Consider the following 26,183-nt stretch of genomic DNA (forward strand, 5'->3'; position numbering starts at 1 on the left):
AGGAGACTTGGCCCTGGAACCCAGGGCCCTGGTTCTCTTCCTTTCTTTCTGGTGTTACCCCCTGGGAAGGCAGGGAGCTGGCAGGAGGCAGGTGAGTGCAGAGGTATCCTGAGGGTTAGTGGAAAGGGAAGGAAAAGGGAGGCGCCCTCCTTCTGCTTCTTCCTGCCCGGACCCAGTGTCCAGGACCTCACAGATACCACAGTCAGGGCAAGAGAGAGGGAAGTGGAGCCATGGGGCCTCCCCCATCTCCCACTCCCACCAGTCTCTGCCAAGTATACTCTTGTCTGTTTCTTTCCCGGGGAGACACCACCTGCCACACGAAGGCTCCAGCATTCTGCCCAGAGGCTGTCTCATAGGTGTGACGTGCACCCCCTCCACTCCCTGTGTGCTCCCTGAGGCCTGAGAGCAGGAACTGATTTTCCTGTGTGCGCTCAGCCCCAGCACAGGCCCGGCATTGAGTAGGGGCTCGATATGTGAGTAAGGGAGTAAGTGGCTGGTGGAGTGAGTGTGTGAGAGAGCAAGGAGGGTGAGAGTGTGCGGTGAGGCAGGGGTGGGGTGTGGGGCTTGGAGGAGGAGCAGAGCAGGAGACCAGCCAGGGGGGAAGGAGCTGGAGGTACCCACTCCATGCTGCAGGGCCCCTCCCCCGGGGGGCTGTGTGCCTCTTCCCACTTAGGGGCTTGGCCTTGGGATAAACTCCAGTGGATTTCCACAGTGGGCTTGATGCCCTCTGGGTCAAGCTGTGGTCCTGACAGAGTGGTGGCTGCCCTCCCCCACATTCTGCTAGGGAAGGATGAAGCCCAAGGACGTCCCCTGAGCCCAGCCTCGCTCTGGCCATATGCAGAACCACAGAGTAGAAAAACCTTGTTTTATTCAGCCCAGGCCTGGGCAATCTTGCTCTGTGGCATGGCCAAAATATAAAAAATAAAAACCAACAACCGACAAAATAACGCTGTAGAGAAAAGTTAAGTACAAAATTGGGCCTGGCATCCGGAATCCCTGTGGTTTCGGTCCACGTTTGCTCCCTGAGGCCGGCAGAGAGGGATGCCCCTGGCGTCCAGCTGCCCCTGCCTGTGAGTGGGGGGCTGGGCCCCTTGGGCCGGGTTTGTCCTGGCAGGAGGCTGCCTGGGGAGCAGGGCCTGCTTTGGGAAGCGGGGAGGTTGGCTGTCTGTCCACCCTCTCCGAGATCAGGATCTAAGGGAAGAAAGAGAGCAGGTCAACAGCAGGCTGTGGGGTAGGACCCCTCAGGCACTGTCAGCAAGGCCCCCACTGCGTCCCCAGCTCAGGGCTTCTCTTCCACATGGCCAGGCAGGCAGACCTCCATTTCCTTCAATGCTCTGGGCTCAGGGGATAGGGGCTGACTCCTCAGCCCCAGCTCCAGGAAGAGGGCTTTCAGAGACTCGCCCACCCACCCTGGGCATGGTCTCATCACCATCCACTCCCCGTGCCCTGAGTCCCAGACTGTTTTCTAGGCCATTAGCAGAGCTGCTACCGTCTGGAAATACTTTCTTGTTTTTTCTAACTCAGTGCTTTTTTTTAAAAAAGCCTCCTTTTTCCTCTTCAGAAACATGATCGAAACCCACAGGCGTCAGTCCCATGGCCGTTCTGGGAACGCTCCATCCGCTGGCTTCCTGTGCTTGGCCCTGCAGCCTGCCTGCGGTCAGGGTCGCAGAGACTCTCTAATAAGACCTGAGCCATTCCAAGCACTTATGTAAAGGGCTCAGAAAGAGGGCCTTGGCCTTCCCTGCGCCCGCAGGCCCCAGGGGACCCAGCTGGGGGCTTGGGGCTGCTGTTTCAATCCACCTTTTCCAACAGCAGGCGGGACTAGAGGGCGATGGAGGTTCCCTGCCTCCCTGTGCCGCCCCCTCCCCCTGCCCTTTTTGTCTTGTAGGCCCCTTCCTTCTTTCCTTCCTCCCTTCTTCTCCTTCTCTAGAATTGCATCCCAGAAAACCTCTACCATTTAGGTGTCCCCTGAATTCTGAAGGCCTGAATGAGACAGGCCCTGAGAAGTGAGACAGTGCTGGAAACCCACTGAAAGAGCTAAGTTGCTAGGGAGGGGGCAGGAGTCAGTCGTTACAAACACAGTCTGTGACCTGGATAATCTGATCTAATTCTGCCTATGAGGAGCCTAGTCTCTGTATTGAACTAGAGGCTGCTGTTCTCCTTTTTAGTACATATGGTGTGGTGGGGGCTGTGAGCAGTCAGGTTAGTGGTAGCAGCCAGCAGTGAAACGGCTGTCTGTAAGCAGGTCCTGACCCTGGTCACACACTGAGCCCTGACCCTGCTCATGGGCTAAACCTCTCATACCTGTCAACCAGTAATAAGTACACACTTTTGGGGAAGATGCTCCTCTGGGCCTTGGAATCTCTGCCATTTGTGCCCCAGCTGATGGACTAAAGCTCTAGGACTACTCTTTTTTTAAATGGAAGAGTTGCTTTGACCTGATCAAATATTTGAAATTCATACGGAGTAGGGTGGTGTTTCTTAGTGAGTCTGTAAGCAGGAGGTCCCTCTGCAAAGTACTTCATGTGGGAAATCAGGAGAGAGGCTGAGGACAGCCAGCCTGGGGCAGTGACAGCTGAGGACCCTTCCCAGGAGCCATGTGCCAAAGGCGTGGGCCCAGAGTTTGTCAAACCCCTTGACAACAGGGCCGAGGGACCAATGATGACTCATTCCAGGCAGAATCACTTGTATTTGGGACTGTGTAATTTAACCCATTTGATAAGGACACCGGTGATGACACAGCTGCCATTCACTGAGCACCACTGTGAAGGGTTCTTGAACATGCACAGACATTAGGCCTTTAAATCCTCCTCACAAGCCCATGTGGCAATTGCCACTTTTATGGCTGAGGAAGGCAATTCAGAGAAGTGAGGTGAACTGCCCAGCGTCACAGAGCGAGGAAGTCACAGAACCAGGATGGCAGAGCCCATGCACCTTCAACTATGCTGCCTCTTGCTGGTTTCCACTTGAGAATCTAGGGAGCCGCAGCCCAGATCAACACCTGAGGCCTGAGCCCCACCATGAGCACTCGATTTAGGGTTGGCATGGACAAGGTTCCTCCTGCTGAGCCTGTGGGCTGGGCCTGAAGGCAGCTGTGTTTGGCCGTCAAGGTGACCCAGAGTGCAGGTATCTTATGTACTTCAGGTGGCCCTGCCTGCTCCCCAGGGAGGAAAGGGGCTGGAGCAGGGAGAGTGGTGGGCAAGCACTTACTGGACGATTTTGCAGTTTGTTGCAGAAACATAGCGACCTGTATAGTGGATGTTGCATCTCACCACATTGTTGGTGAAGTCAGACTCCAAAACAATGTACTTCGGGTTCACATGCACCTGAAGAAGGGGAACAGAGGGAAAAGGGATCTGGTCGGGGGCTTCACTTCACTTGGTCACCAGGGAAGGTGGTGGAGAGGCAGACAGACAGACACAGATGAGACAGAGAGAGGGACACAGGGAAATGGAGAAAGACCATGCCAGACCAAGAGACACAGAGACAGAGATACACTGGAGAGACATGGGGAGATAGAGAGAGACAGAGAGACGAAAGAAGAGACATCTCACAGTCAAAGAAAACATCATTGGATCACCCTTATCAGAAGACGGGAAGCTTCCCCAGAGCCAGAGCCCAGACCAGCGGGCCCCACATGGGGCATTCAGGGTCAGAAAGGTCGAGACACTGCTCTAGGGAACACAGCAGTGAGTGAGGGGCCAGGCAGGGATCCCTGACTCTGAGGCTTGCACTCCTTCACCACGCATGCCTATCTAGATGACCTGTTGAAGGCCTGTCCGGTGCCAGGTGGCAACTCTGCCCTGGAACCTGACACTCATTGAGATGATGGCCCAAGCATAACCTGTCTGAAGGAGAGCTGTTGGGACACAAGGAAACCTTTTAAATGTTGGATTAATTGGGGGTGGGGGTGGGGCTCCACTGGGGTAGGCTATACCACCTTATTTGCAGAACATTTAAGAACAGATGCAATGACGTTCCTCTTAAATCCTGGTGCATTCCTTTGGGGCAGGAACTGCACATTACTTATGCAGCTCAAATCCCCTGGGGCCCAGAACTCAAGAGGGGCCTTTGTACGTGTTTGGTGGGTGGATGAATGAGGGAAGGAAAAGAATACCCTTGACAACCTGGCCCCTGGGTGAGGCTGAGCAGAGGCCACTTTGAGCCCGCTGAGAGGTGCTCAGGATGGGGCTGCAACCAGCTGCTTCCGGGCTGCTGTGTTGTGAAGGGAGCCCCTCCAGCAGCCCGTCTTCACTGCCCTTCCTTTACTGAACTTTGATGTGGAGCAGTGGGTCCAGGGGACCTGGCAGAATGAGCCCCACCCTCGCTTTGCACTTGCTCAGAGGAGGCTGGGATTTGGCTTCCTCAGGTGAGGTCATGACAAGATTTGGCTTCCTCAGGTGAGGTCATGAGGACTGAGCCCCCATGTAGCCTGCATGGATGTCCCACATTGGGCTGTGTGTCCCTTTTTTTTCCCCTAAAGATTGGCACCTGAGCTAACATCTGTTGCCAATCTTCCTTTTTTTTCCTTCTTCTTCTCCCCAAAGCCCTGTAGTACACAGTTGTATATTCTAGTTGTAGGTCCTTCTGGCTATGCTGTGTGGGATGCCACCTCAGCATGGCTTGATGAGCGGCGCCATGTCCACGCCCAGGATCGGAACTGGCAAAACCCCGGGCCTCCAAAGCCAAGTGCGCAAACTTAACCACTGGGCCACGGGGCTGGCCCCAAGGGCTATGTGCCCTTACCATGCTTTTCTACTTGTCCATGCCAAGGGAGGGGGCACTGGAGTGAGGATACCTGGAGGAGGGGTTCAGGCCAGAAGGGACTATTGGGCACAGGAGCCCGTGGCTCTGCAGGGGTCACTGTGAGGAGCTGAGGATCTCTCTCAGAAAAGGGCAGTGTCCTCTCCCAGATGGCACAGAGCCTGCCTTTCCCCCAGACAGGAGGATGGACTACATGGCTCTCCACGTCCTCTGTCACTTAGGGAAGACAGAGTCACCACCTCCTCTAGCTCACCACACCTGGGCAGAAGGTTCCTTGGTGTCTTTATGGAAAGAGGCTGTGTCTACCTGACGCTAAGACCTTTGGATGGGAAGCGCAGACCTCCAGAACATCATCAGCAGCTCAGCAGCTGCGGAGGAAGCACACCCAGAGGCTGAAGCAGATCTCAGAGGTGGGCAACAATGAGCATGAGCTGTAGGTTGGAGGGACTGCCCCAGACCAGGAAGCCCACCTTGAGGATGTAGTTCCCGGGCTGCACATCGGTTATGTCAATCCACTGGCAGTCGATGTCCGCATTGTAAGTGTCATAGCAGCCTGGGCTCAGGCCCTGGGAAAAGGGACAGGAGTAGAGGTTGGGGTGCTGTGTACTCCTCAGAGCCACCCCATGCCCACTTCAGCAGCCTGGGGCCTCCTTATGCTTCACCTCCACCCTCGCCCAGGGCAGCCGCTCAGACTGGTTCTGCCCTTCTAAGCCCACTGGGTAGGTGGACCAGAAAGACAATAGAGAGATATAACAGACATATGGGAAGGATGAAATGAAGGAGGGAGGAATAGATAAAGAGAAAGACAGGCAGGATGGACATTCTGTGGATGTTTGGACAGACTGACAGAAAGATGGATCTGGGTAGACAAATAGGCAAATGGAACATCATGCCATCTAGATGTCACTGGAATGTTCCTTTCTTTCCATGAGCAGACACACCTGGGAATGATACAGGAAGGGGCCTGGGCAGGGGTGGAGGGCAGTACCCACGGGGTCCTGTGGTGGCTTGAGGACTGGCGAGAAAACCCTCACTCTGACTGAGCTGAGCAGCTGGGATTCTTGGCACTAGCGTGTCCTCAGATTGGCCCAGCCTCCCCGTCTCCTCTGGGTGGGGCTCCATCCCGCACTCCTGTGGCCCTGCCCCACCTCTCTAGCCCAACCTGCGTGTGAGAGGTGCAGGCGTAACGCTTGAGGTTGCCGAAGTCGCAGGTGCTGTCCTCCAGGCAGAAGCTGGCCTTGTGGCCCTCGGCTACCTTCTTGCCTGTGGCTGCGTCCAGCAGGTCATAGTGGCTGAACTCGTCCATGCTGTGGTAATGTCTTGGGCAGAGGAGAGGAGGGGGGAGAATAGAGCCTGGTCACCCTGGGCTTCCCACCCCACTGCCCTCCTGAGATGGGCCCGGGCACCCTGCTGTGAGCAGCCTCCTGACCAGTCTAGGCTCCTGAGGCTCCTTCCTCCCCTATGTGCCACAGGGCAGCATCTCTGGTGTCCCCACCTAGCCGTGTCGCCCCAGGAGAGCACCTCCTCAGGACTCCTCATTTGCTTTTGGGGTCCTACCTGTGTTGGCCTCCCTTGGGCAATGCCCTGTATTCTAGACATTTCCGTCCCTTATCGAGACTGATCTTTCTATGTCCCATCTTCCAGTCCAGCTTTTGCTATGGCTCCTCTGAGAAACTCTTGCCCCAAAGGTGGATTCTTGGCAGACAACACCTCACCAGGGCCCTCCCACCAGCACCTACCCCTCCCAGAGGCTAATGGGGGAGGGGAGCTCAGACACAAAGCCCCTGGCCCAGAGGAGAGACTGGGAGAGGCAGGCCAGTCCACTCACTGGTGGCAGCTGTGCCACTCCCAGGTGTGCCGCGGCCGGTTCGGGAGGAAGTCTGCCGTGCCCTGGTTCTTCACGCGCTGGGGGAAGCGCAGCAGCACCCGCACGTCGTAGTCGGTGGCCTCCGGGGCATAGGCTGTGCTGTGGCGACAGGTGGGGAGACCAGAGTGGGGCTGGGTATCATGACACTGACACCCAGAAGGCCGACTTGTCCCTGAAGATCCTTACATCTGACCCCTGCACTGTGGCAGAGGCTCAGGCCTCTCCCCCTCTATCCTGACCTCCACCCAGGCCTGGTTGTCCCCTCCTTTCTGGTCTCCATCATGTGGCTAGCAGCTGCCACTGGAGTCTTTCTAAAGAGCATCCAGCCCGAGAATGGCCCTCTAATGACTGCAGGTGACTCTCAGCTGAGGACAGCCCCTGGGGGTGGGGGCACATCAAAATCTTTGGAGAGCTTTTTAAAAATGGCCCTATCAAGGATATTCTGGTAAGTTTTTCCTTCTCCAGACAGAGCCCTAAGTGTTGACTGAAGTATGCCATGTCTTGGGTGTGGGCCTAAGAAACAGACTCAGGCTCTTCAATGTCAAATCCTCTTCACTTTCCTGGTCCTCTCTGCCCTTCGGCTCCCCCACAAACCCTGGGTTCCAGCTTCCAACACTGTTTCCCAAATGGACATAACTCTTTCACTAATCTGTACTTTTGCCCATGCCGTTTGCTTGATCAAGAACTTACCCAGCCTCCTAGACTCAACTCAGGCCCCCTCCTCCAGGAAGTCTGCCCTGATTGCCCCACTTACAGGAATCCTGACTGCCTGAGAGCTTTAAGAGCACTGCCTGCAGCAAACCTGATACCACATGAGCTAGGTTGGTAAGACTAGGCCGTCACTCCCTGACTGAGTGGCTTCAGGGCCAGTGACCTGCCCCTTTCTGTGCAGGGAACCCCAGCCTAGGGCAGACTGCCTGCTCCCAGTTCACTCACTGACCCCAGTTCCCAACTGAGATGGGCCTTGAGAGAAGAGAAATAAAAAGAGAAAGGAATGAGGGGCAGCAGTGAGGGCGCATGCTCACACAGACACACACACACACAGACACAGACACATACACAGACACACACACAGAGACACACACACAGACACACACACACACACACCAGGAGGGCTGGCTGAAGGCTCCTCCCCTCTTCAGCTGACTGCAGACAGCTGTCGTGGCCAGCCCCAGGGGCACTTCCCTGGCACTCATTAAGGTCTGGGTCTTAAGGCCAGAGGCAGGAGGTGGCCAGTCACGGGGATTAGCTCTCTCTGAGAGGATGTCTGGACAACAGGCGGTACAGGCTCCTGTCTGCCAGGACGTAAGGCTCTTGGCCTTGTCTAGGGAAGGCTTGGAATCTGTCTGTGTCTGGATTGGAACAAAACATCCTCCTTCCCTCTGTTCAGTTAAACCCTGCCCTTCTGTTCGGCTCAGCACACCGTGGGAAACCATCAGGATCTAGGTTCTAGGCCCAGCGTGGCCACAAGCTCATGGTGAGACTTGGAGTGAGTCCCTTCCCTCGTCTGGGCTCTGCCTGCTGTCTGTGAACTGGCATCAGTTTGCAGCCCACACTTTCAATGGCCTCTGAGGGCCCTACCACTCCAGGGCTTCAGCTCTGCTGCACTTTCTGGGTCTGTATCCCCACCCAGCCTCCTCCGGTGCCTCAGACCTTGCAGACCTCTCCCTTCTCTGACCTCACACAGCTCCAGCCTGCAAACTGCTCATTCTAGCTCTCCTCCCACTCCCTGTTGCTTGGTTCTGTCATCGGGGCGTGGGTGAGTGGCCACTCTCTCCAGCTAGCCCAGGATATCCCCCAGGCAGAGCCCTGCCTGCCTCCTCCCCAGCCCATCTGGAAGCTCAGGTCTGGCACATGGGATGCTCCATGAAGATGGGCTGATTAAGTCTGGCTTTGACTCAAACTCCTCAAAACTCAGCTTCAATGGACTGCCATGGAGGCTGAGCGCTCCTCACCACTGAAGGAATGGCAGCAGGAGCATTATCCTTATGCTGTCTTCCCAGGGACAATGGAGACAAGACCTGAATGGGCAGGTGACTGAGTGGTACTCAATGTGTGGTCCCTGGACCCGGGCCAGTTCACGCATTGTTTATTGCCAGGCTATAATAAGACAAGGAACTTGTACCAGCATGTAAATCAACTACATCACTAATCACACTGCTTAGTTCAGCTGACACTATTGTTTTTTGAAGCAGAACTTTCTGGATGAAGAAAGCAGTGAGTTGAGTTACGTTCTAGGGCAAGCTCCTTATCTTGTTACAGAGAGAACAGTTGTGGTCAGCTATTCTGAATGGCAGTGGACTAGAGGTTCCATACTTGAGAAAATGTTAGATTCCAGAGGGCTTCCTAGATTCCAAAAAGTGAAAGTAAACAGAATTCAAATGTAAAAAAAAAAGCAAATGATTACCCAAAATAGGTGCTTTCAATATAGAGGGATGTCAACAAAAGACGTAGGGCAATACAATCTTTAACTAGTTCTTCTAGCACAGAGAGATGTCCCCAAAGCATACACATCTGAACAGAACATTCGCTGTTAATAAATTCAGAAGCAGAATCCCCCAGGAATAATGGAGAGTTGGCTATGCTCACCTTCTGGGTTCCTGTAAACTGGTGTCCTCTTCTCCTCTCTCCAGTGCAACCCATAACTAAGGCCTTTGTCACCCATGACCCCTGCCCCTGCTGTGACCCAAGCAGAGGCAGCCTGGGCCAGCGGAGGCCACAGCTGTCCTCCCTGGTGATAGCTCCATAATCCTGCCCTCTATCCAGAAGGCTCCTCCCCTGATAGGACTTCCCAGGGCCCTTGTGGGAGTATTGGGACCCTGGGCTCCCCATGAGGAACCTTCTCATGAGGCAGCTCAGATAAGAAAGGTTTTAGTTCCTCTTATTGCTCCCAGTTTCCTGATGGGGCAGCATATACCTTCAGGGCCAGTGTGAAGATTAAATACCATGGCAAAAGTGAAGTTCCTCATATAGTGATGCAAACAGCAATATCAGATAATTGCTTGTTCCCTCCCCGCCCGCCCGCCACCCCCCCCGCTTTGGTGCAGGTAAGGCTCACAGATGAAACGGTCAGGGTCCTGAGAGGCTCAGACGCTTAGCCAGGGGCATGCAGCTTGCAGGCAGCCTGGCTAGCATGAGCATGGGTTCTGGATGACTCCCAGGAACTGTCCTGACACTCCAGGCTTCGCCCTCAGCTCCTTACCTGGCCAGACACTTCTCTTCTGCAGCACAGCGCAGGGAGTACAGATGGGCTCTCTGCACGTACGTGGATGCTTGCACGTAGTTGGGGTCCGGGACCAAGTCAGGGAGACCTGGAGTGGGCAATGGGAAAGAGGGAGGAGGGAGGAAGAGCATGGCATTGAGGAGGGTCAGGCTGGCCACGGTCAATGCCCAGAGACCTCCCCAACCCCCAACACCCTTTGCCATTCTTCTACACAGGCTGTCACCTTCTCCTGGAAGCCTCCCAACCTGAGCTAGGTGTGTGACTGGAACCATTTTCCCTGGGCACAGGTGTGAGGTCAGGGAGCAGAAGCTCACCTCTGGGGCTCCATGCTGTGGGAGCCGCTGAGACCCCTGGCAGAGCTGGCACACGAGCAAGATCTGGGAGACAGGGCAGAATTTGGAGAGCCAGAGAAGAGGAAAGGGTATTCTTGGGAGGAGCAGTAGCATGAACAAGGGCCTGGAGGCAGGACTGAGTGAACCAAGTAATTTCCTGACGGAGACACTCCCCTCCATGTCCTTATTCCCCAGGCCTCTGGGCACCAGCCCCTGACGCCTCTGCTCCTTTCACCCCTGCAGCCAGCATTCTTTGTGAACCACCAAGAAAGCCCTGGGCTTCTGGCCCAGAGTGGGTCCAGGAAGGCTCGTGGGCAGAGCCAGGTGAATGGCGGTTGGCAGCAGTGGAGAGGGCAGGAAGGGGTGGGCTAGCAGGAAAACACATCCCCACAGCAGGCTGCTGACCAGGCAGGATTCTCAGCCTGGGCGCCCAGCCCAACCTTCTCAGGATTCTTTTCTTCCTGCCGTTGGCCCCCCAGACCTGACCAGGCCCTCCCCTGTCTGCAGCCTCTGGCCTCCAACCTGCTCCCTCCCCTGCGGGGCCTAGGGCCCAGGGCCCAGGGGAAGTCTGCAGTCCACTCCAGCCTTGTGATCACATGGTGCTAGAGCCAGGGGGTCTGACATTCTGCCTGCGCCCTCTATGTACATAAGTTAGTCCCAGTGAGAGCTATTAGGAATAAGCAGAAACCAAATTCAGGAGTCCAGACCCCATCCGCATGGAAGAAGAAGAAATGAACTTGATGGTGGGAATGTGGGAGCGGTGGGGCATAGGGTGGGATGGGAGGTGGGCGGGGAAACCCCAGAGCCCTGGGCTCCATCTCAGCTCTGCTACCGACTTAAAGGGAAGTGGGCAGGGGCCTCTATGTCCCCTCCTCTCTCAGGCTTCAGGGATTCTGGCAGATAAATGATAAAATGAGGCTGTAAGTTCCTCTTAGCTTCTTTCAAGCCCTCTGCTGGTGGGGGGCAAGCACAGTGAGGGGGCTTGAGTCACGCAGACAGGCTTCCAGCACCCTCCTCTTGCTGCCAAAACGGTCTTGTCAGCTTTTAGGTCCAGAAGATAAGGCAGAGGAGGACTCTGGCTTCTAAGCCTTTCACAGAAGTGTCTGCCTGCATGCCACCTCTCACACACACATCCCTTGGGCTCCCAGACCCTAGGCTGCTCACCCTGGGGCCCAGGCTTCACGCGGGAGCAGCCAGCGTGATCTCACCTACTGGGAATGAAGAGGAAGCTTGGAGCACAGGGGTGGGTGAGGATGAGGTGGCTCCTGGCTGACGGGGGCCGTCTTGGCCAGCCTCAGTCCTCTTACTCAAGCCCCCAGGAATGCCTGCAGTCATTCCCAAGGGATCCCCGGGCCTTCAGAGCAAGGGGCCACCTCAGGGCCAAGCTGGCCCTTACACTCTGGTCCCCAGAAGCCTCTAGGGGAAAAGTGAGGAAGACAGGAATGGTCCCCTTAGCCATCATCACAGTGCCTTTCCCTCAGCAACATGTTGGGGTAGGTCAGCTGGGCCTGAAGCCTCACGAGACCCAGCATTTGGCACCAGACAGCCCGCCTCCCCCACTCCAGGCCCGGTTTCAATAAACACTGCACAGATGGCTCCACAAAGCTTTTCTGGCCCGACCGTTCCTCTCTAGGCCATTCCATGAGTTGGCTGTGCAGTCCAGGGAAGTTAGAAGAGCCAGCTGAGAAAGAGGCCAGGGGTACTCAGGGCCAGCGAGGGCTGGTGCCACTCCTGGCCTCTGACTGAGCCCTATGGTCACCCTGAGCTCTAATCCTGGCCACACACTGAGGTTTGATACCTATCAACAACTCTGAACCTCAGACTCATTGTTGATGGACTAAAAGCTCTGTACTTAAAAAAAAAAACAACAAAAGCACCTTAAAAAGAACTGCTTTCACATTGTCAATCCTTTTTTATTATAACCAAGTGGAGTGAATTTGTTTTGCAAGCTCCAGAGCCATGGGGGAAGGGCACTTGTAGCGTCTACATGTGGGGATTCAGGAAGAAGACTAAGGACAGACACCTCAGAGCTGCTGGTCACCATCTGAGCCCTGACCTTGGCCACAGATGACCATCCTCCCCTCACTGTTGAGGAATCTTAGGTTTAGGCAGGCGCCTCCTGCTCCAGGAAGTCTTCCCTGACTGGCAGTGACATTCCAGGCTGCACACACTTCTCCTTTCTCACTACTAGATCTGTATTGATCTATAATTAGATTTCATCATATTTGCCTGTGTCTACTCCCCTCCAGACTATGCGTTCCCTGAGGGCAGGGCCTGGGTCCCACTTACCCGCTCAGTGGGGCAACATACCATGCACTGGAGCTGACTGACTGCCCCATCCATCAGCCTTTCTCAGGCAAGCTTCTTGAATGGTTAGTGGCTTAATACTTTACCTTCCAATCATCCATGAGCATGTGCCACACCCTGTACCCTGCAAGCCCATCAGGGCATACACAGGTGCTGGAGGGAACTGAGGCTCAGAGAAGGCAACGAATTTGCCCACGGTCACACAGCAAATTGGGGCAGCCCCAGGTGGAACTCCCAGGTCCCAACTCCCTTCCAGGACTCCACTTGTCATTCTTCTTTTTATAAAAATGAACTTTTTTGAAGTATAATCTACATACAGTCAAATGCATAGATTTTAGGTGTAGAGTTTGATAAGTTTTGACAAATGTGTAGACGGTATAACTATCACCACAATCAAGCTATGGACTGATCCCACCATCCCTGAAAGTTCCCGCCTGCCCCTTCCCAGTAAACCGCTCTTCCCGACTCTGCTTTTCCCCTTCCCAGGTAGCCACGAATCTGTTTTTTATTCACTTTAGATTAGTTATGCCTTTTCTAGAAGCAAAATGGAATCATTCCATTATTTTCTTTGTTCTACATCTCTGACCATCACAGGGGTCCTGTGACTCCCCTAACTGGCTCCCCGTGACTGTATTCCATCTCTGTCATCCTCAATGCCCTGGGGGAAGCTGCTGGAAAAGAGCTGGGAGTTCAGGCTGGGCACCCGACCCCCTTCAGATCCCCTGCCCAGGCCCCTGGGAACAGCAGGCCCCCTCCCTCAGCTGGTATGTTCTTCCAGGAAGGAAGAATGCCTCCTTCTCTGGCCTGCTCTCCAAGGAGGCATTCCATCAGTAGCCAGGCCTGCAGGCTCGCGCTCCTGGCCCCTCCACGGGCTGGGCGTGGGGTTGGGTTGTGTGACACTGGAAGAGGGCTGGGGAAATGCTTGCGCAGGGGCTTGTGGATGTAGGGGTGGGGCACAACCAGGCCCTCCAGGCAGGGTGGCCAATGTGGGATGAAGTCTAGTTATAACCAGACCATGTGCTCATCCCCCATCCCAAGAATTGTACATTTTAAAGGAAGATCCTGAGAGAGGGTAAGGTTTATCAGAAGGCGGGGAGAATGTCAGTCATGGGATGTAATTTTAAGGAGGGGCTGGGATCTCTTACCAAAATACATGGAGTCATCCAGCCCTTGGACCTGGCGCTTGGAGACTTTATAAAGTAGATTCCAATGAAAACTTTTCTTGGACACTCCCATTTTAATAAATGCATAGAACTGAATTAATCATAATTCTCATTTTAGAGCAAACTAACAATTATCACTGGTCTATGCAAGGCTCCTCTCTTGTAATAAAATTTTTAACTTTCATCCTCACCTTTGACCTTCAGACATATCCTTGAACATCTGTGCCTCTGTTTAAAATCTGCAGTGTGTTGGATGTGGGTATACAGTTTTAAAGTATATAAGTAATATTGTCTTATAGATCTCATTCTGTTTCTTGATTTTTCAGTCAACGTAGACTTTTAAAATCTATCTAGCTCATTGCTTGTCATTGCTAAATAAGATTCTACAGTCTGCACCCTCCATGGCTAATCTAGCCAGTCTCCTGGGGATGGACCCTTGGGGATGGAGCTGACCACTCAAAGGCTGGGTGGATGGTCTTGCCCAGGCTACCCAGGGAGGCCCCAGTCACCATCAGTGTCCTGCCTTCTGCACCAGGTGGTAGACAGGAACCTGACTTCTTACCCTACTCTGTCACAGACCTACTGTGTGATCTTGGGCAGGCCTGGGCCCTCTCCAGGCCTCTCTGCCTCCATTGATCCAGATCTGATTGTCCTCTATCCCACTCAGGGCTGGAAGCCCTGGCCGGCCCCCTGTGGGTGCTCTTGCCCAGAAGGAATGCGCTGACCGTGGGGGCTGTGCACATACAGATTCAGGCTGTACAGAGCCCCGGCCAGGGTTGTGGGGGACACTGAGTCACAGGGCAGCAAAAGCCCCTGGGATGGTTGAAGCTAGGCTGCTCAGCTGGGGAGAGGGCGGGCATGAGTGAATCAGGTCCCAAGGCCATTCTGCAGGCAGCCTCTGCTCTGGAAGAAGCCTCTGTCAGACCCTGCAGGGCAGTAAAGACAGAGTTGAGGGACAAGGACCAGCGTTCTGCATCCCCACTCTGCCCCTGGAGCTTCCTCTGTGGGGGATCCCTTCACACTGTCTCTTGGTGGCCAATGTGCTCAGGCCCAGCCCACCCTGTCCCCTCCACCCCCAACCCAGGCTGAGCCTAGAGCTGCTGGCTGGCTCACATGCCAGCTTTCTGTGGGAAGCTGACCATCGTCTTCCCCTTCCCTGGCAGGACCCAGCTGGGGCCGTCTTGTGGCAAAGACTCAAGCAGGTGAATTTGCCATCTCATCCAAACCCCCACTGTCTAGGTCTCTTCCATCTTCTTAGGTTCAATTCCCCCACCTGCGTGATGGGCAGACCGGACTAACTGGCCCTTGAGTGCAGGTTGGATGGCTCCATAAATACTTGGGAGATTAAAATATTTTCAGGAGCTATTCAGTCCATTCCCCAGCCTTGGGCAAGAACCCAAGACCTCTCACAACCTCTACAGACAATACTTTAGCAGCCAGGAAATTTGCCCACCGTCTGACCTAAATCCTTCCGGCTTTATGAGAAATCTGTCCCCTTGTGCTCAGTGGTTCCTGGAGGCTGCCCAGTGCACAGGGCCTGTGGGCACATTCCTGTTGCTTGCCCACATCTCACCTGTCTTCCTCTTGGCTTTCCCTTTTCTGTGGTTTCCATAAACCTCGTATCCTTCAAAATCTTTCCTCCCCACGCCTCCTGCTCACAAGAAGCAGATGAAGGAAAGTGGAATGCAAAATGGCCTTAATCTCTTGAGCCCGGGGCTGGAGGATAAACAATGTCCAGCAGGAACTGGTCAGTCAGTTGTGAAATACGTGCAGAGCGGGATGTTTTGGCTCACGCAGCTAGACTGCAGAGGAGCCCCTAGGTGGGGAAAGCAGTAAGCTCACGGAATAAAGATGAACCAGGAAGGCCTCCAGGGCAGGAGCTGGCAGCTCGGTAGCCTACGAAATTATCATCTAATAATCGGCACATTAAATTGTTGGCACCAGCCTGATGGTGCCACACCTGCATGATGAGCAGACAGCCAAGGTGGCTGTAGGATCCACTGTGTCCTACCATGAAGGGCCAATCCTAGCCCAGGGAAAGTAGCTACCATGGCCATAAAGCCAGGCCTAGAACCTTCCATGGCTTCCCAACGTCTACAGAATCAAGCCTAGATTGATCAATCTCAGGGTGGCAGCTAAGGCCTTCTATGGTCTGGCCTTAACCTGCCCTTCCAGATCTCTTAATCCCAAAGACCCATAGGCAGCTCTCTAGCACACCCGGACTTTTCTGCCTCTGGCCTCTGACCCCACGGTGCCCCTGTCCTGGAATTCCCTGCTACACACACACACACACACGCGTACACACGGCCCAGCTTTGCCCTCCCTGGGATACACAGTCTTCAGGCCCCAAAGCCTACCTTGTTAGTCCTGACCACCCCTCTGCCACCACCCTGTGCCTCCCTTCCCTCTTCCAGCACATGTCTGCTGCCCCCACCTGACAGGGAGAGGGGAGAGAGAGTCGGGTGGCAGCAATGGCCTCACTCAACTGTGTGGCGGGACCTGACTCAGAGAAGGGGATCTGTGTGTGTGTGTTCACCTGGGGGAACTGCCCTGGAAGCAGGCCGGGCTGCGCTGGGAGGAGGCCGACACTCACCTTTGGCAAGTTAGCTCCCTTCCCCGTCGGCCAAGCCTTCTGCCGCCTCCTTGCACACCTCGCTCACTCACACGCTTCTCAGCATGAACACAGCCCCTACCTGTTCTGCCCTCCCACGCTGTAGGCTCTGCTTAGTGCCGCCTGCCCCCATCTCCAGAAGCCTTCCTGCATGCCACAGTCTCCTGGGTTCCCTCCCTGCCCCTCAGACCCTTCACCGTGACCTGAAGTTTTAATTTTTCTTACAAAACCCACTCGGCCCACAGCCTTCCCTCTCAGCTTATGACCACTTCATCCTCTCAGCTTCACAGACCATAATTCTTCACATTATGCCTGACCCCTCTGTCTTACATCCCACATCCAATCCATAAGAAATCCCATCAGCTCTCTCCAAAATATATCCTGAATCTGACTTCCCACCACCTCTGCTGTTACCACCCTGCCTGGCCACCATCATCGTGGCCTGGATCTCTGTGCCAGCCTCCTCTTGGTCTCCTGCCTGCCTCTCCACTGTGCATTGCCAGCATGGCAGCCAGGGACCCTGTTTAAATGTCACTGCTCAGCTCAAAGCCTGAAGTAGCTCCCCAGTGCACGGAGAATAAAAGCCAAAGTCCTCACAGCGGCCTACAAGGCCCTCCATGGTCAAGGCCCCCCATGGTCAAGGCCCTCCATGGTCAAGGCCCTCCATGGTCTAGGTCCTCTTATGCCTCGGACCCGTCTCCTGTTATGCCCCACTCCTAAGCCGTTCTGCTCTAGCGACACTGGAACTCACTTGAAAACCCCAGGGAATTCCTACCTCAGGGCCTCTGCACTGGCTGTTTCCTCTGTCTGGAATGCTCTTCCTGCAGAGAGCTACAAAGACTTCCTTCAAGTCTTTGTTCAAATGTCACCTTCATGAGGCCCACCCTGACTACCTATGCAACCTCCCCCAACATTCCAGATCTCCCTTACTTATCTCTGTTTTTTCCCCAGCACTTGCCACCTTCTATTACTTGTTTATCCATAAAAATATAAGATCCACGGGGGCAAGGATTTTGTCTTTCTTTACACTAATGAATACCGAGCTCCAGCCCAGCTCCCAGTACCCAGGAAGGCACTCAATGAGTATATGTTGAATGGCTAAATTTTCTCAGGAGATGAGATCTGCTCTCCTCAGCCAGAAGAGAACCCCTGGGGGAAGGGGTGGGTGGGACTTTGCCTGCCGCCCAGCTGCAGGCCTAGGTCTCGGTGCGCAGCATGTTCTGGGAGATGGAGAGACAGGCAAGATGGAAGTGGGCTTGGGCCGCTGCATCCTGCTTCTGGGCTGAGACCTTGGTGAAGACAGGGATGGGTCCGGGGCACCCCTGAACTGCCTGCACCAGCTCAAGGCCTGGCACCTGGGTGCCCTCGGCGAGCACATGCACAAATACCTACACCCCACAAAGCGGCTGGGGGCATCTGCCTGTGTAAGCACAGACCTCATTATCAAGCAGAGCCTGGGCCTGATTCCAAAAGTCCTTTCCTTTGGAAAAGGATTCGCTTTGGAGTTGGAAAGCCTGTGGTTCCAGTTGGCCCATGAGCAGGAGGAGGGGTGGGCTGTCTCCTGAGGCTTTGATGGCAAAGGCCTCTCCGGCCTCGCCCTCCCCACCTGAGTCCCTTCCTGCTCTGGCATTCTGCCACCAGTATCACCCCAGTTCCAGGTGATACTGAAGTGCTCAGTTTCTGGGTGCCCATCAGCAAGGGGGAGAGGCACTCAGGTGCAGCCCTGGCTCTGTAATCCTGAACGCAGACAAAAAGGCCCTCTGGGGCCAGCTGCCTGTGGCGAGGAGGCCGCTGGGGCAGGGCAGGGGAGGGGACAAGACCCAGCCTCTCCTTCCGGCCTCCTAGCTAACTGCTGCTCCGCAGGAATGCCTGGCATGGAATTGGAAGCAGGTGTGGGCTGCGTGGGTGGACCACCCGCCTCCTCCCCTGGCCCTTCCTCTCCTGCCATTCCAGCCACTGCCCTGGGGAGTTTTCTGTGTGTTCTTGGCTTGGACAGGAATGAGGTGGACTCAGGCTGGGACTACTGGGGAGGGGTGTCCCTTTGGCGATGAGAGGACATTGAGAGGGGCCCCCGGGATGAGAGGAGGGATGGAAGGCCAGAACTCCCAGGCCACGTGCAGCAGTAGCCTGGTGCTTGGAAGCCCCTAATGACTCCCCAGCCTGCTCTGCCACCACCCCAAAAGGCTCTGTGGGGCCTGCAGACTCAAGGAGAAAATTCAACTGTTGGTTTTCCAGGGGTTTTAGACCTGAGGGAAACAATGAACACAGAGACAAACCCTTCTCTGAGCAGCAGGGGCAGCGGGAAGGTTGGCGTAGTCCAGTGGGGTAGAGTCAGCCTGGGTCTAAGCCCGGCCACTGATGAACTCCGAGACCTTAGATGAGTTACGGAACTTCTCTAGCCTCAGTTTCCTTGTCTGTGAAATGCAGGTGATACTACTATCTAACAAGATTTCTGGGGGGATTAAATGAAAAAATGAAAATACAAGGCTTGGTATGGTGTCTGGCGCATGTTAAGGGTTCAGTAAATGTCAGTTGCTGTTGTCCTTTACAGTAGGAGCCGTCTCTTCCTGCAGGGACAGTCCAGTTCGGACCAGGGGAGAGAGGATGTGGCTATGCAAACTGGATGATAAGAGAGGAGACAGGAATTCTGCCTGCGATGAGGCTGCCCAGGATACTACTTGTTTGTTCTGACACTAGTGACCTTCGACTGCCGAATGGGGAAGGAGGAAGTCGACCCAGTTCCCTCTGCCTCCACAGCAGTCTGACCCTTTACCATAATGTCCTTGGCCTGAAGACTCCACTTTTTCCAAAGGAGCGACTTGAGACAACTTCAGGGAAGGAAGGAGGGATGCTGAGCTGTGATTCTGTCTCCATCAGTCACCAGTTATGTGACCTTGGGCAAGTTGCTTGACCTCTGAGGGCCTCAGTTTTTCATCTGTGAGATGGGGACAATAATAATACCTAGAGTTGTTATGAGGATTAAGTGACTAATTGTAAAGTTCCAAGAGGAGTGTCAGGCACGTGCTAAGAACTATACAAGCGTTGGTTAAATAAATGTTCTGGAGTCTGCAGGCAGAAGGACAAGGCCTCACACCACCACCACCCTGGGGAGGTAGTCTTCACTTCCAAGCCTTGCATACTCACTGTCCCATCTCACCCTATCACAACCAGTGCCTGGAACACAGTAGGCAGTCAAACATCTGTGGAATGACCAAAGGAATGAATGAGAAAATAAATTTATTTTTAGGTAAATACCTAAAAATTTAGGAAAAAAATAATGTATGGTGGTTGAGAACTCAGGATGGGGAGTCATGCAGACTCAGATCCTGGTTTTACTACTAAGAGGTTGTGTGACAATCAGCAAGGAGTTTGTCCTCTTATCTATGAAATGGGACTAGTAATGGTACCTGGCTCGTGAGGTTGCTGCGGGAATTAAGGGAGATGATGCATAAAGTGCCCAATATATGCTAGCATAATTATCCCCTGTGGGTGCAGCCAGGGGACCTAAGACCCAGAGACGGGAAGCTGGTGGAGGCGGCCCAGGCTCTCAAACTGCCCCACCTGGCTCACAGGTGGAACAAGGGTCCTCCTGGGTCAACTCAGTGCAATGCAGAGATGACAGGCTTGGTTTGAATTCTGGATCAGCCACATCCAGCTGTGAGACCTCCCTAGTCTCAGTTTTCTCCTCTGTACCAGAGGGCCATACTCTCCACCTCTGCACGGGGCTGTGAAAGTGAATGAAACGGCACATTTCAGCCACTAAGCTCAGCAGGTGCTCTTCAGCCAGGCTGTTAGTATCATCCTGCCTTGGGCTCTAACTCTGGACACCTGTTGGGTGGAGGCCTGCTTCTGTCCTTCCCTGCATCTACTCCAAGCCCTGTGGAGGTGGGTAGGTGACCTGGGGTGGGGGTGCAGCCCAGGCAGTGGGGGTAGGGGCAGGGAGCTAGAGCTACACTCAGTGTCTAAGGGGTCCTGTCTGGTCCTGGTGCAGGAGGCTAGATGGATAGGGGAGTACCCTAGAAACTGCCCAGGTGTGCAGGAAATGAAACATCTAGGCCTAGGAGCAGCGGAGTCCCTACGGGAGATTTGGAGGCCTAAGAGAGGGAGAAGGAAGAGAAGAGAGGAAGGAGGGGCCTCAGGTTCTGGAGCAGTAGGCTAAAGCATTTAGATTTTGTCCTGAAGGCCTTGGTAGCCACAGACCTTGTTGAGCAGGAGAGTAACATGGTCAGTACTACATGGGTTTATCTGCCCCACGTGTAGGATGGACTGGTGAGGGAGAGGCTGGGAGCAGGGGGCCAGAGCAGAGGCAGCCACAGCTCCCTCCTGGCCTCTGATTGGCCGTGTGAAGTCAGGGACGGAGGACCCAAGCCAGGCAAGGCTAGTGCAGCCATTAGAGACGCCCCAGGAGGAGGCAAGGGCAGCCCACTCCATGTTACTTTCACAGGATGGCCAGAGCCAGTGAATCAGGCCAGAGGTGTAAGGGGGAGGCCCTGGGAGGAGGAGAGGTGTGCTTTCCCGGGGACTGGAGTCATGTTAGTCGGTACTAACACCACAAGCTCAGAGAAGCTAACGCTACAGGGAGGCAGGAGCAGAGGTGAGGAGGCTGGGAGGCTGGCTGTGATAGAGGGAGAGGCATAGTGCAGGAGACACGGCCGGGCCTGGGGAGCAGGATTTGCTCAGAGCCAGGCAAAGTATGTGACCCTCTCTGGGCCTCTGTTTCCTCGTCTTCTCTCGAGTTAAACATTTCAAAGTTGGAGACAATGGCATTGAGGAGGCCTTGGACACCCCCACCGAGGGTGGGACGGAAGAGGGTTCAGGCGCCCGAGGAAGAAACCAGGCTCCAGACAGACGTCTGGAAACTGCCCAAACATGAAGGGATGTGGGCGGTACCCACATGTGTTTGGTGTTGTGAGGACATGTCCACGCCCACACACACACAGGCCGCCAGCGCCCGGCCTCAGACCCTGGGGTGTGTGGCCAGGAGGAATGAGGTCAGTCTCGGAGAATCCGCCCTGGACTCCCACACCAGGCCTGGGGGTCTGATCTCAAGCACAAGGCTTGGCCCTTCCTGAACTGGGATTTTCCATGGTCCCGGCCTAGCAGGGTAGAGAGGGGGAACGAATGATGAGGGAGACAGTACTGCTCCTCCCTGGCCTCCCTGTGAGCCCCAAACCAGCCTACACAGCCCCCACTCCCACCCCACACACCATCCCCTCCATGACTGGGGAAAGGAGAGCTTGGAGGGGCTGACGTCCATCCCTGGCAGCAATGCTTGGGTACCTCCTCTGGGAAGACCTCCCTGAGCCCCAGCCCCTGACTGGGGCAGCCCCTCCTCTGAGCTCCCCTAGCCATCCCCCGTGCCTGCCCAATCACAGCACTGTCGTGCCCCCTCTGCTGTGCCTCCCCGGGCAGGTTTGGATTTGAGCAAACCAGCACACGGGGTTGGGCACCTAACATACCACCTTCATCGGAGAAATGTCTTTAACCCAAATGAATGTGGGGCTCAAGGGCAAGGCCAGCGGCCCTGCTAAGCACCAAGCACCGCCATTCCAGACATGCCTTGCCCTGGGCGGTCCCCTGGGAACCTTAAGAACTGACTGGCCAAAAAAGGGCCCTAGAAAACCCACTGGCCTGGAGCACAGATGCTGCATCCCAGGCCTGGCTCTGCCAGCAGTGCTGTGGCATTTGAGGCCTGAGTGTTCTCCTCTGCCCAGAGGCGGGGCGCTTCTGGCTGAGCCCCACTCTGCGGTCTTGCATTCTAAGAAAAGCTACCACCAAATCTTAGCACCCTTTAGATAAAACATCCTCTCCTCCAAGGAGCTCTAGGAGCAGCTGATGCACTATTGTAATCCGCCCTGCTGCAGGGATGCAGCAGGACCAGATGTGGGCGAGGCCACGGTGGGCAGGAGGATGCCTCCTTCATCACATCACAGAAGGGCCCTCCATCTACCTCCTGTAGGTTCTCAAAGTGGGATTCAGCATGCAACTTGAGTGCTACTCCCTGGATGTGAGGGAGTGGGTGCTATGAGTGAGGACGCTCCTGTCCCCTAGCCTTGAGCTCCAGCGGTCCCTAGGGAGAGAGAAGCACCCCCTCCCCCCCATTCCTCTGCAGTGGCAGCCTCTCACCCAAGGTTGGTACGGCTGAAGACAAGGCAGCAGTTCCTGTGCTCACACAGGCAGAGAAGCAAAGGCTCCTCTGAGCCGCTGGGCCGCGAAGGGCTCAGCCCTCACCTAGTGGGCCTGGCACAGCACCCTAAGTGTGGAGCAGAGAATCAGAGCACTGATTGTAGCCTGAAAGAGGCAAGGCAGGGGTGGAACCCATGTGCACTGGGGACTGAATGGAAAACCTTGACCGAAGCTGACTTTGGATTTGCAGAGACAGAAACAGGAAGGGGAATTCTACGACAGCAGAGCATAACCATCCAGTCCCGGCCAGACCACTGGTGGGCCCTTGCCGCAGTAGCCCGCCTGCTGACAGCACATGGGGACTTGTTCATCTGAAGAAGGAAGGTTGCCCCCTCTACTGTGTCCTTGAGTGCACATGGCTTGGGCCTTCCCAAGACTAGGTCCTATCTTCCTCTCCACTGCCCCCCAAGCCAAAAAAAATCCAGAGAGGCCTGTCCACAGCTGTCTCCTGGAACTCGCCTCTAGGACCAGGACCAGGGTGAGCTGAGGGACGTGAGTGAGCCACTGGCCTGGGACACAAAATTTAAGTGTGCCCAAAACCTCAATAACCAAGATAAGTAATATTTGAGGCAAGATTTGTAAAAATTCAAATTAATGCAGAAAATGTGATGAACAAAACATCAAAATTTCAAACAGAGACAGGATCAGTATTGCTGATTTTTCAGTTTGCCTCAGGTTTGAATGTGGCTTGGCACGGCACCGTTACTGATTCTATTCAAAATGTGGATATTTTTTCATCATTTTTTTTGCATTATTTCTGATCTAAAAAATGCATTAAAAGATTACTTATTTTGATTACTGAGTTTTTTGGCACCCCATGAAATTTTGTGCCATTCGCCTCTCTAGTCCAGGTCTTGCAGTGTTGCCTTGAGCGGACTCCTTACTGGTCATCTAGTCTGGACTCCTGCCTCTAACCTTCTGCCATTCAGGCCAAGCTCACACACACCCGGTGATGGTGCCGGAACGGAACGTGCCACACTCCAGAGGCATCCCCAACGCCTTTTCGACCCTGCTGCTCCCTGCGGCACCCTGTGAGGCTGGGACAGAGGCATCCCCAGGGCTGAGGACAGGCCCCGACTGGAATGCGGGAGAGGTAGGGAGAAGGGCTCCTTCCCTTTGTCCCCAAATGACCCAAGCCATGTCTGGAAAGTGCTTTCTTCCAAAGCCAGTCCCTCCACCCCTTACGCACCAAGCCAGGATCAGAGCCCAGGCGTGCCCGGCCAAATCCTGGCACTGACGATGCGTGGACGTGGGGAAGACTGGGAGGTGGGACGCACTGGGACTGTTGAGGGGGAGGGGGTCCTGCCTTAGCAGCTCCGGGGAGGCCTTCGCTAGAGGACAGAGGAGGGTTCACCAGTGAGCAGGCGGGCGGACAGCGGGGCGGCGGACGGTACTCACCGCGACCGTTCTGGGTGGGCCGGTACACGCTGCCCACGCTGAGGCGGCCCTGCTGCGCGCCGGGGCGCTCTCCCCCCGGCGGGGGCGCGTCCGAGCTGCGCACGGGCAGGTAGGGCGGCTCCAGCACGCGGAACGGGGGCTGCGGCTCCACGCGCGGCGGCGCGTAGGCCTCGGGCGGCACGTTGGCGTAGGGCGGGTACCAGCCGAGGCGGGGGTCGCCGCCGTAGGCGCCGCCGGTGGCCTGCGCGGCGTCGGGGCCCGGCTCGGGGTAGGCCTGCTCGACGCCCGCCGTGCCCTCGTGGTACAGGCTGTGCGAGTAGCGGCGGTCCAGGCCGTCGGCGGGCGGCGGCGGCGGCGGCGCGTAGGGCCTCTCCGGGGCCGGGTAGAAGCCCTGCGGCGGGTACTCGGGCTGCTCCTCGCCGCCGCCGTACTCCTCGTAGCGCGCCCGCGGCTGGAAGGGGTAGATGACCCCCGCCGAGGCCACCGCCGTCCCCGTGCCCAGGCCGCCGCCCCCGCTGCGGTAGTACACGTAGCCCTGGTCGTAGGTCCGCGTGGCGGGGTCGTAGGTCTCGTACTGGCTGACGTAGGGCGCCTGCGGGTAGGGGAACTGCTGCGGGAAGGAGGGCGGCTGGCGGTAGGTGGTGGCGAAGGCCGAGGCCGAGACCGAGGAGGCGGAGCCCCCGTGCCGTTGCTGGGAGACCGAAGTGCGGGCCCGGGCCATGCCCGTGCTGTCCCCGACGGCCACCTCGCGCCAGTTGTCGGGCACCTGGCCGAAGCCGAAGGGGTGCCGCGCTTGGCCGCGCACGGTATCCGAGCCCACGCGCCCGGGCAGGGGCAGGGACGGGGCCTGCCGACGCCGGGGGCCTCCGTGGCTGCGCCGCTGCGGGGCCTGGGGGGCGCCCGCCAGCAGCACCCGGGAGCTACTCTCGGCGCGCTGAGGCCGGGCCGGCACGTACTCTGAGCCCGAGTTGAGCAGGCTGTACACCTGCCCGTTGTTCTCCCACTGGATCAGCTGCCGCCAGCGCCCCGCGTCTGAGCCCTGCCCCGGCTGCGCCTGCTGCCCGTGCACCAGGACGCAGAGGCAGGCGCCCCACACCAGGGCCCCCAGCTGCCCGCTGGCTCGGGCCAGAGCCATGGTGGCCCCTCTGCAGAGGCCTGGTGGACCGAGAGGCTCTCAGGAGTGGCCTCCTGTGCGTGCTTCTCTTTCCACGGTCTCGAGGACAGGACGGCTCCTTGCCTGCCCCAGCTCTAGCTTTGTCCATCCTGGCCTTGTCCCGAGCGGGACGGCTCCTCCGATGACAGCATTTCGAGGCCAAGGGGTCAGGGCAGGGCAGGGGCGGTGCCCAGGGCTGCACGAGGCTCTCCGCAGGGCACCGGGCAGGCAAGACTGCCTGGGGGCCTTACATGGCCAGCCCGGCACTGGCTGGCCGCTGGGCAGGCGCTTTCCCACTCTGAATGAATAAGCAAGAGGCTGGGAGCGTTGGGAGGTGTCGGGCAGCCTGGTCTGCCTGCTGGGGCCTCCTCCGCGGGGCCCTATGGCCCGCCGGGTTTTAGCTATGTGGCCTGTGCCACAGCTGCTGTGCTCCCTCGGTCCCTGGAGCCCCCAGCCAAGCCAAAGACCTGTCTCTCAGGAAGGGAATGAGACAGGGAGTGGGAGGGAGCCTCTGGGGACTCAGGCCTGGTTAGTGGGGTCCTGGCAGGCAGATCAGGGCTGGGGTGTCAGCATCTCTCTGGCCATTTCTCCCTGCTTTGGACTCAGCATCCCTGGTCTCACCTTATTTATTGGCTTCTTGTTTGGGCTTGAATGAGCCCCTAGCTCCTGTCCACTCCAGACTCTGCCAAGGACCCCTGAACCCCCATTCCCTAAAGCCAATGCTAAGAGACACTCTTCTTGTTGGTGGGCCTCCTTGGGGAGATGTTGAACCCCAGCTGAGCCACCCTCTAATTCTGGACCGTCAGTTCTTTGGACCTGAGTCCAAAGGGGCTGGAGCTTCAGCCTTTTCCCTCTTGGCGTTCTTCTGGGTCTTACTCTCCGGGTCTGTAGAATGGGGTACACCCCTGTGCTGAATAGAATTTGTGAAATCATGGGAGAGATCATCTTCTCACCTGTCCTGTGTGGTTTGTGTCCTGCATCTGTTGAGTCAACATAACCTGGAAATAACCTGAATATGCACATGGCTCCAATGAAACACAGAGGCTGTCTTTGATGTCGGAAAGGGGTCCTTGTGAGGCATTGTGCACTGTAAGCATAGAACAGCGGAAAGGGGGATTCAGGAGAAGTGGGCCTAGTCCTGTTGTTGTCATTAAGTTACTGGGTGATCTTGGGCAAGTT

The 26,183-nt window shown here is 56.0% G+C and overlaps 1 protein-coding gene across 1 annotated transcript; it reads right to left on the bottom strand.

The window, feature by feature from the left end:
* Positions 1 to 845: 845 nt before the first annotated feature.
* Positions 846 to 25,456, bottom strand: LOXL1 (lysyl oxidase like 1). The gene is made up of 7 exons (XM_044764555.2): positions 23,852 to 25,456; positions 9,834 to 9,942; positions 6,593 to 6,730; positions 5,927 to 6,083; positions 5,235 to 5,330; positions 3,211 to 3,326; positions 846 to 1,191 (listed from the first exon to the last, which is right to left on the bottom strand). Exons 1-7 carry the CDS (start codon positions 24,984 to 24,986, stop codon positions 1,185 to 1,187), a joined length of 1,758 nt encoding a protein of 585 aa, XP_044620490.2. The 5' UTR covers positions 24,987 to 25,456; the 3' UTR covers positions 846 to 1,184.
* Between the last annotated feature and the right edge of the window lie 727 nt (positions 25,457 to 26,183).

The sequence above is a fragment of the Equus asinus genome, chromosome 2 (assembly GCF_041296235.1).
Source record: "Equus asinus isolate D_3611 breed Donkey chromosome 2, EquAss-T2T_v2, whole genome shotgun sequence".
Taxonomy (NCBI): Eukaryota; Metazoa; Chordata; class Mammalia; order Perissodactyla; family Equidae; genus Equus; species Equus asinus.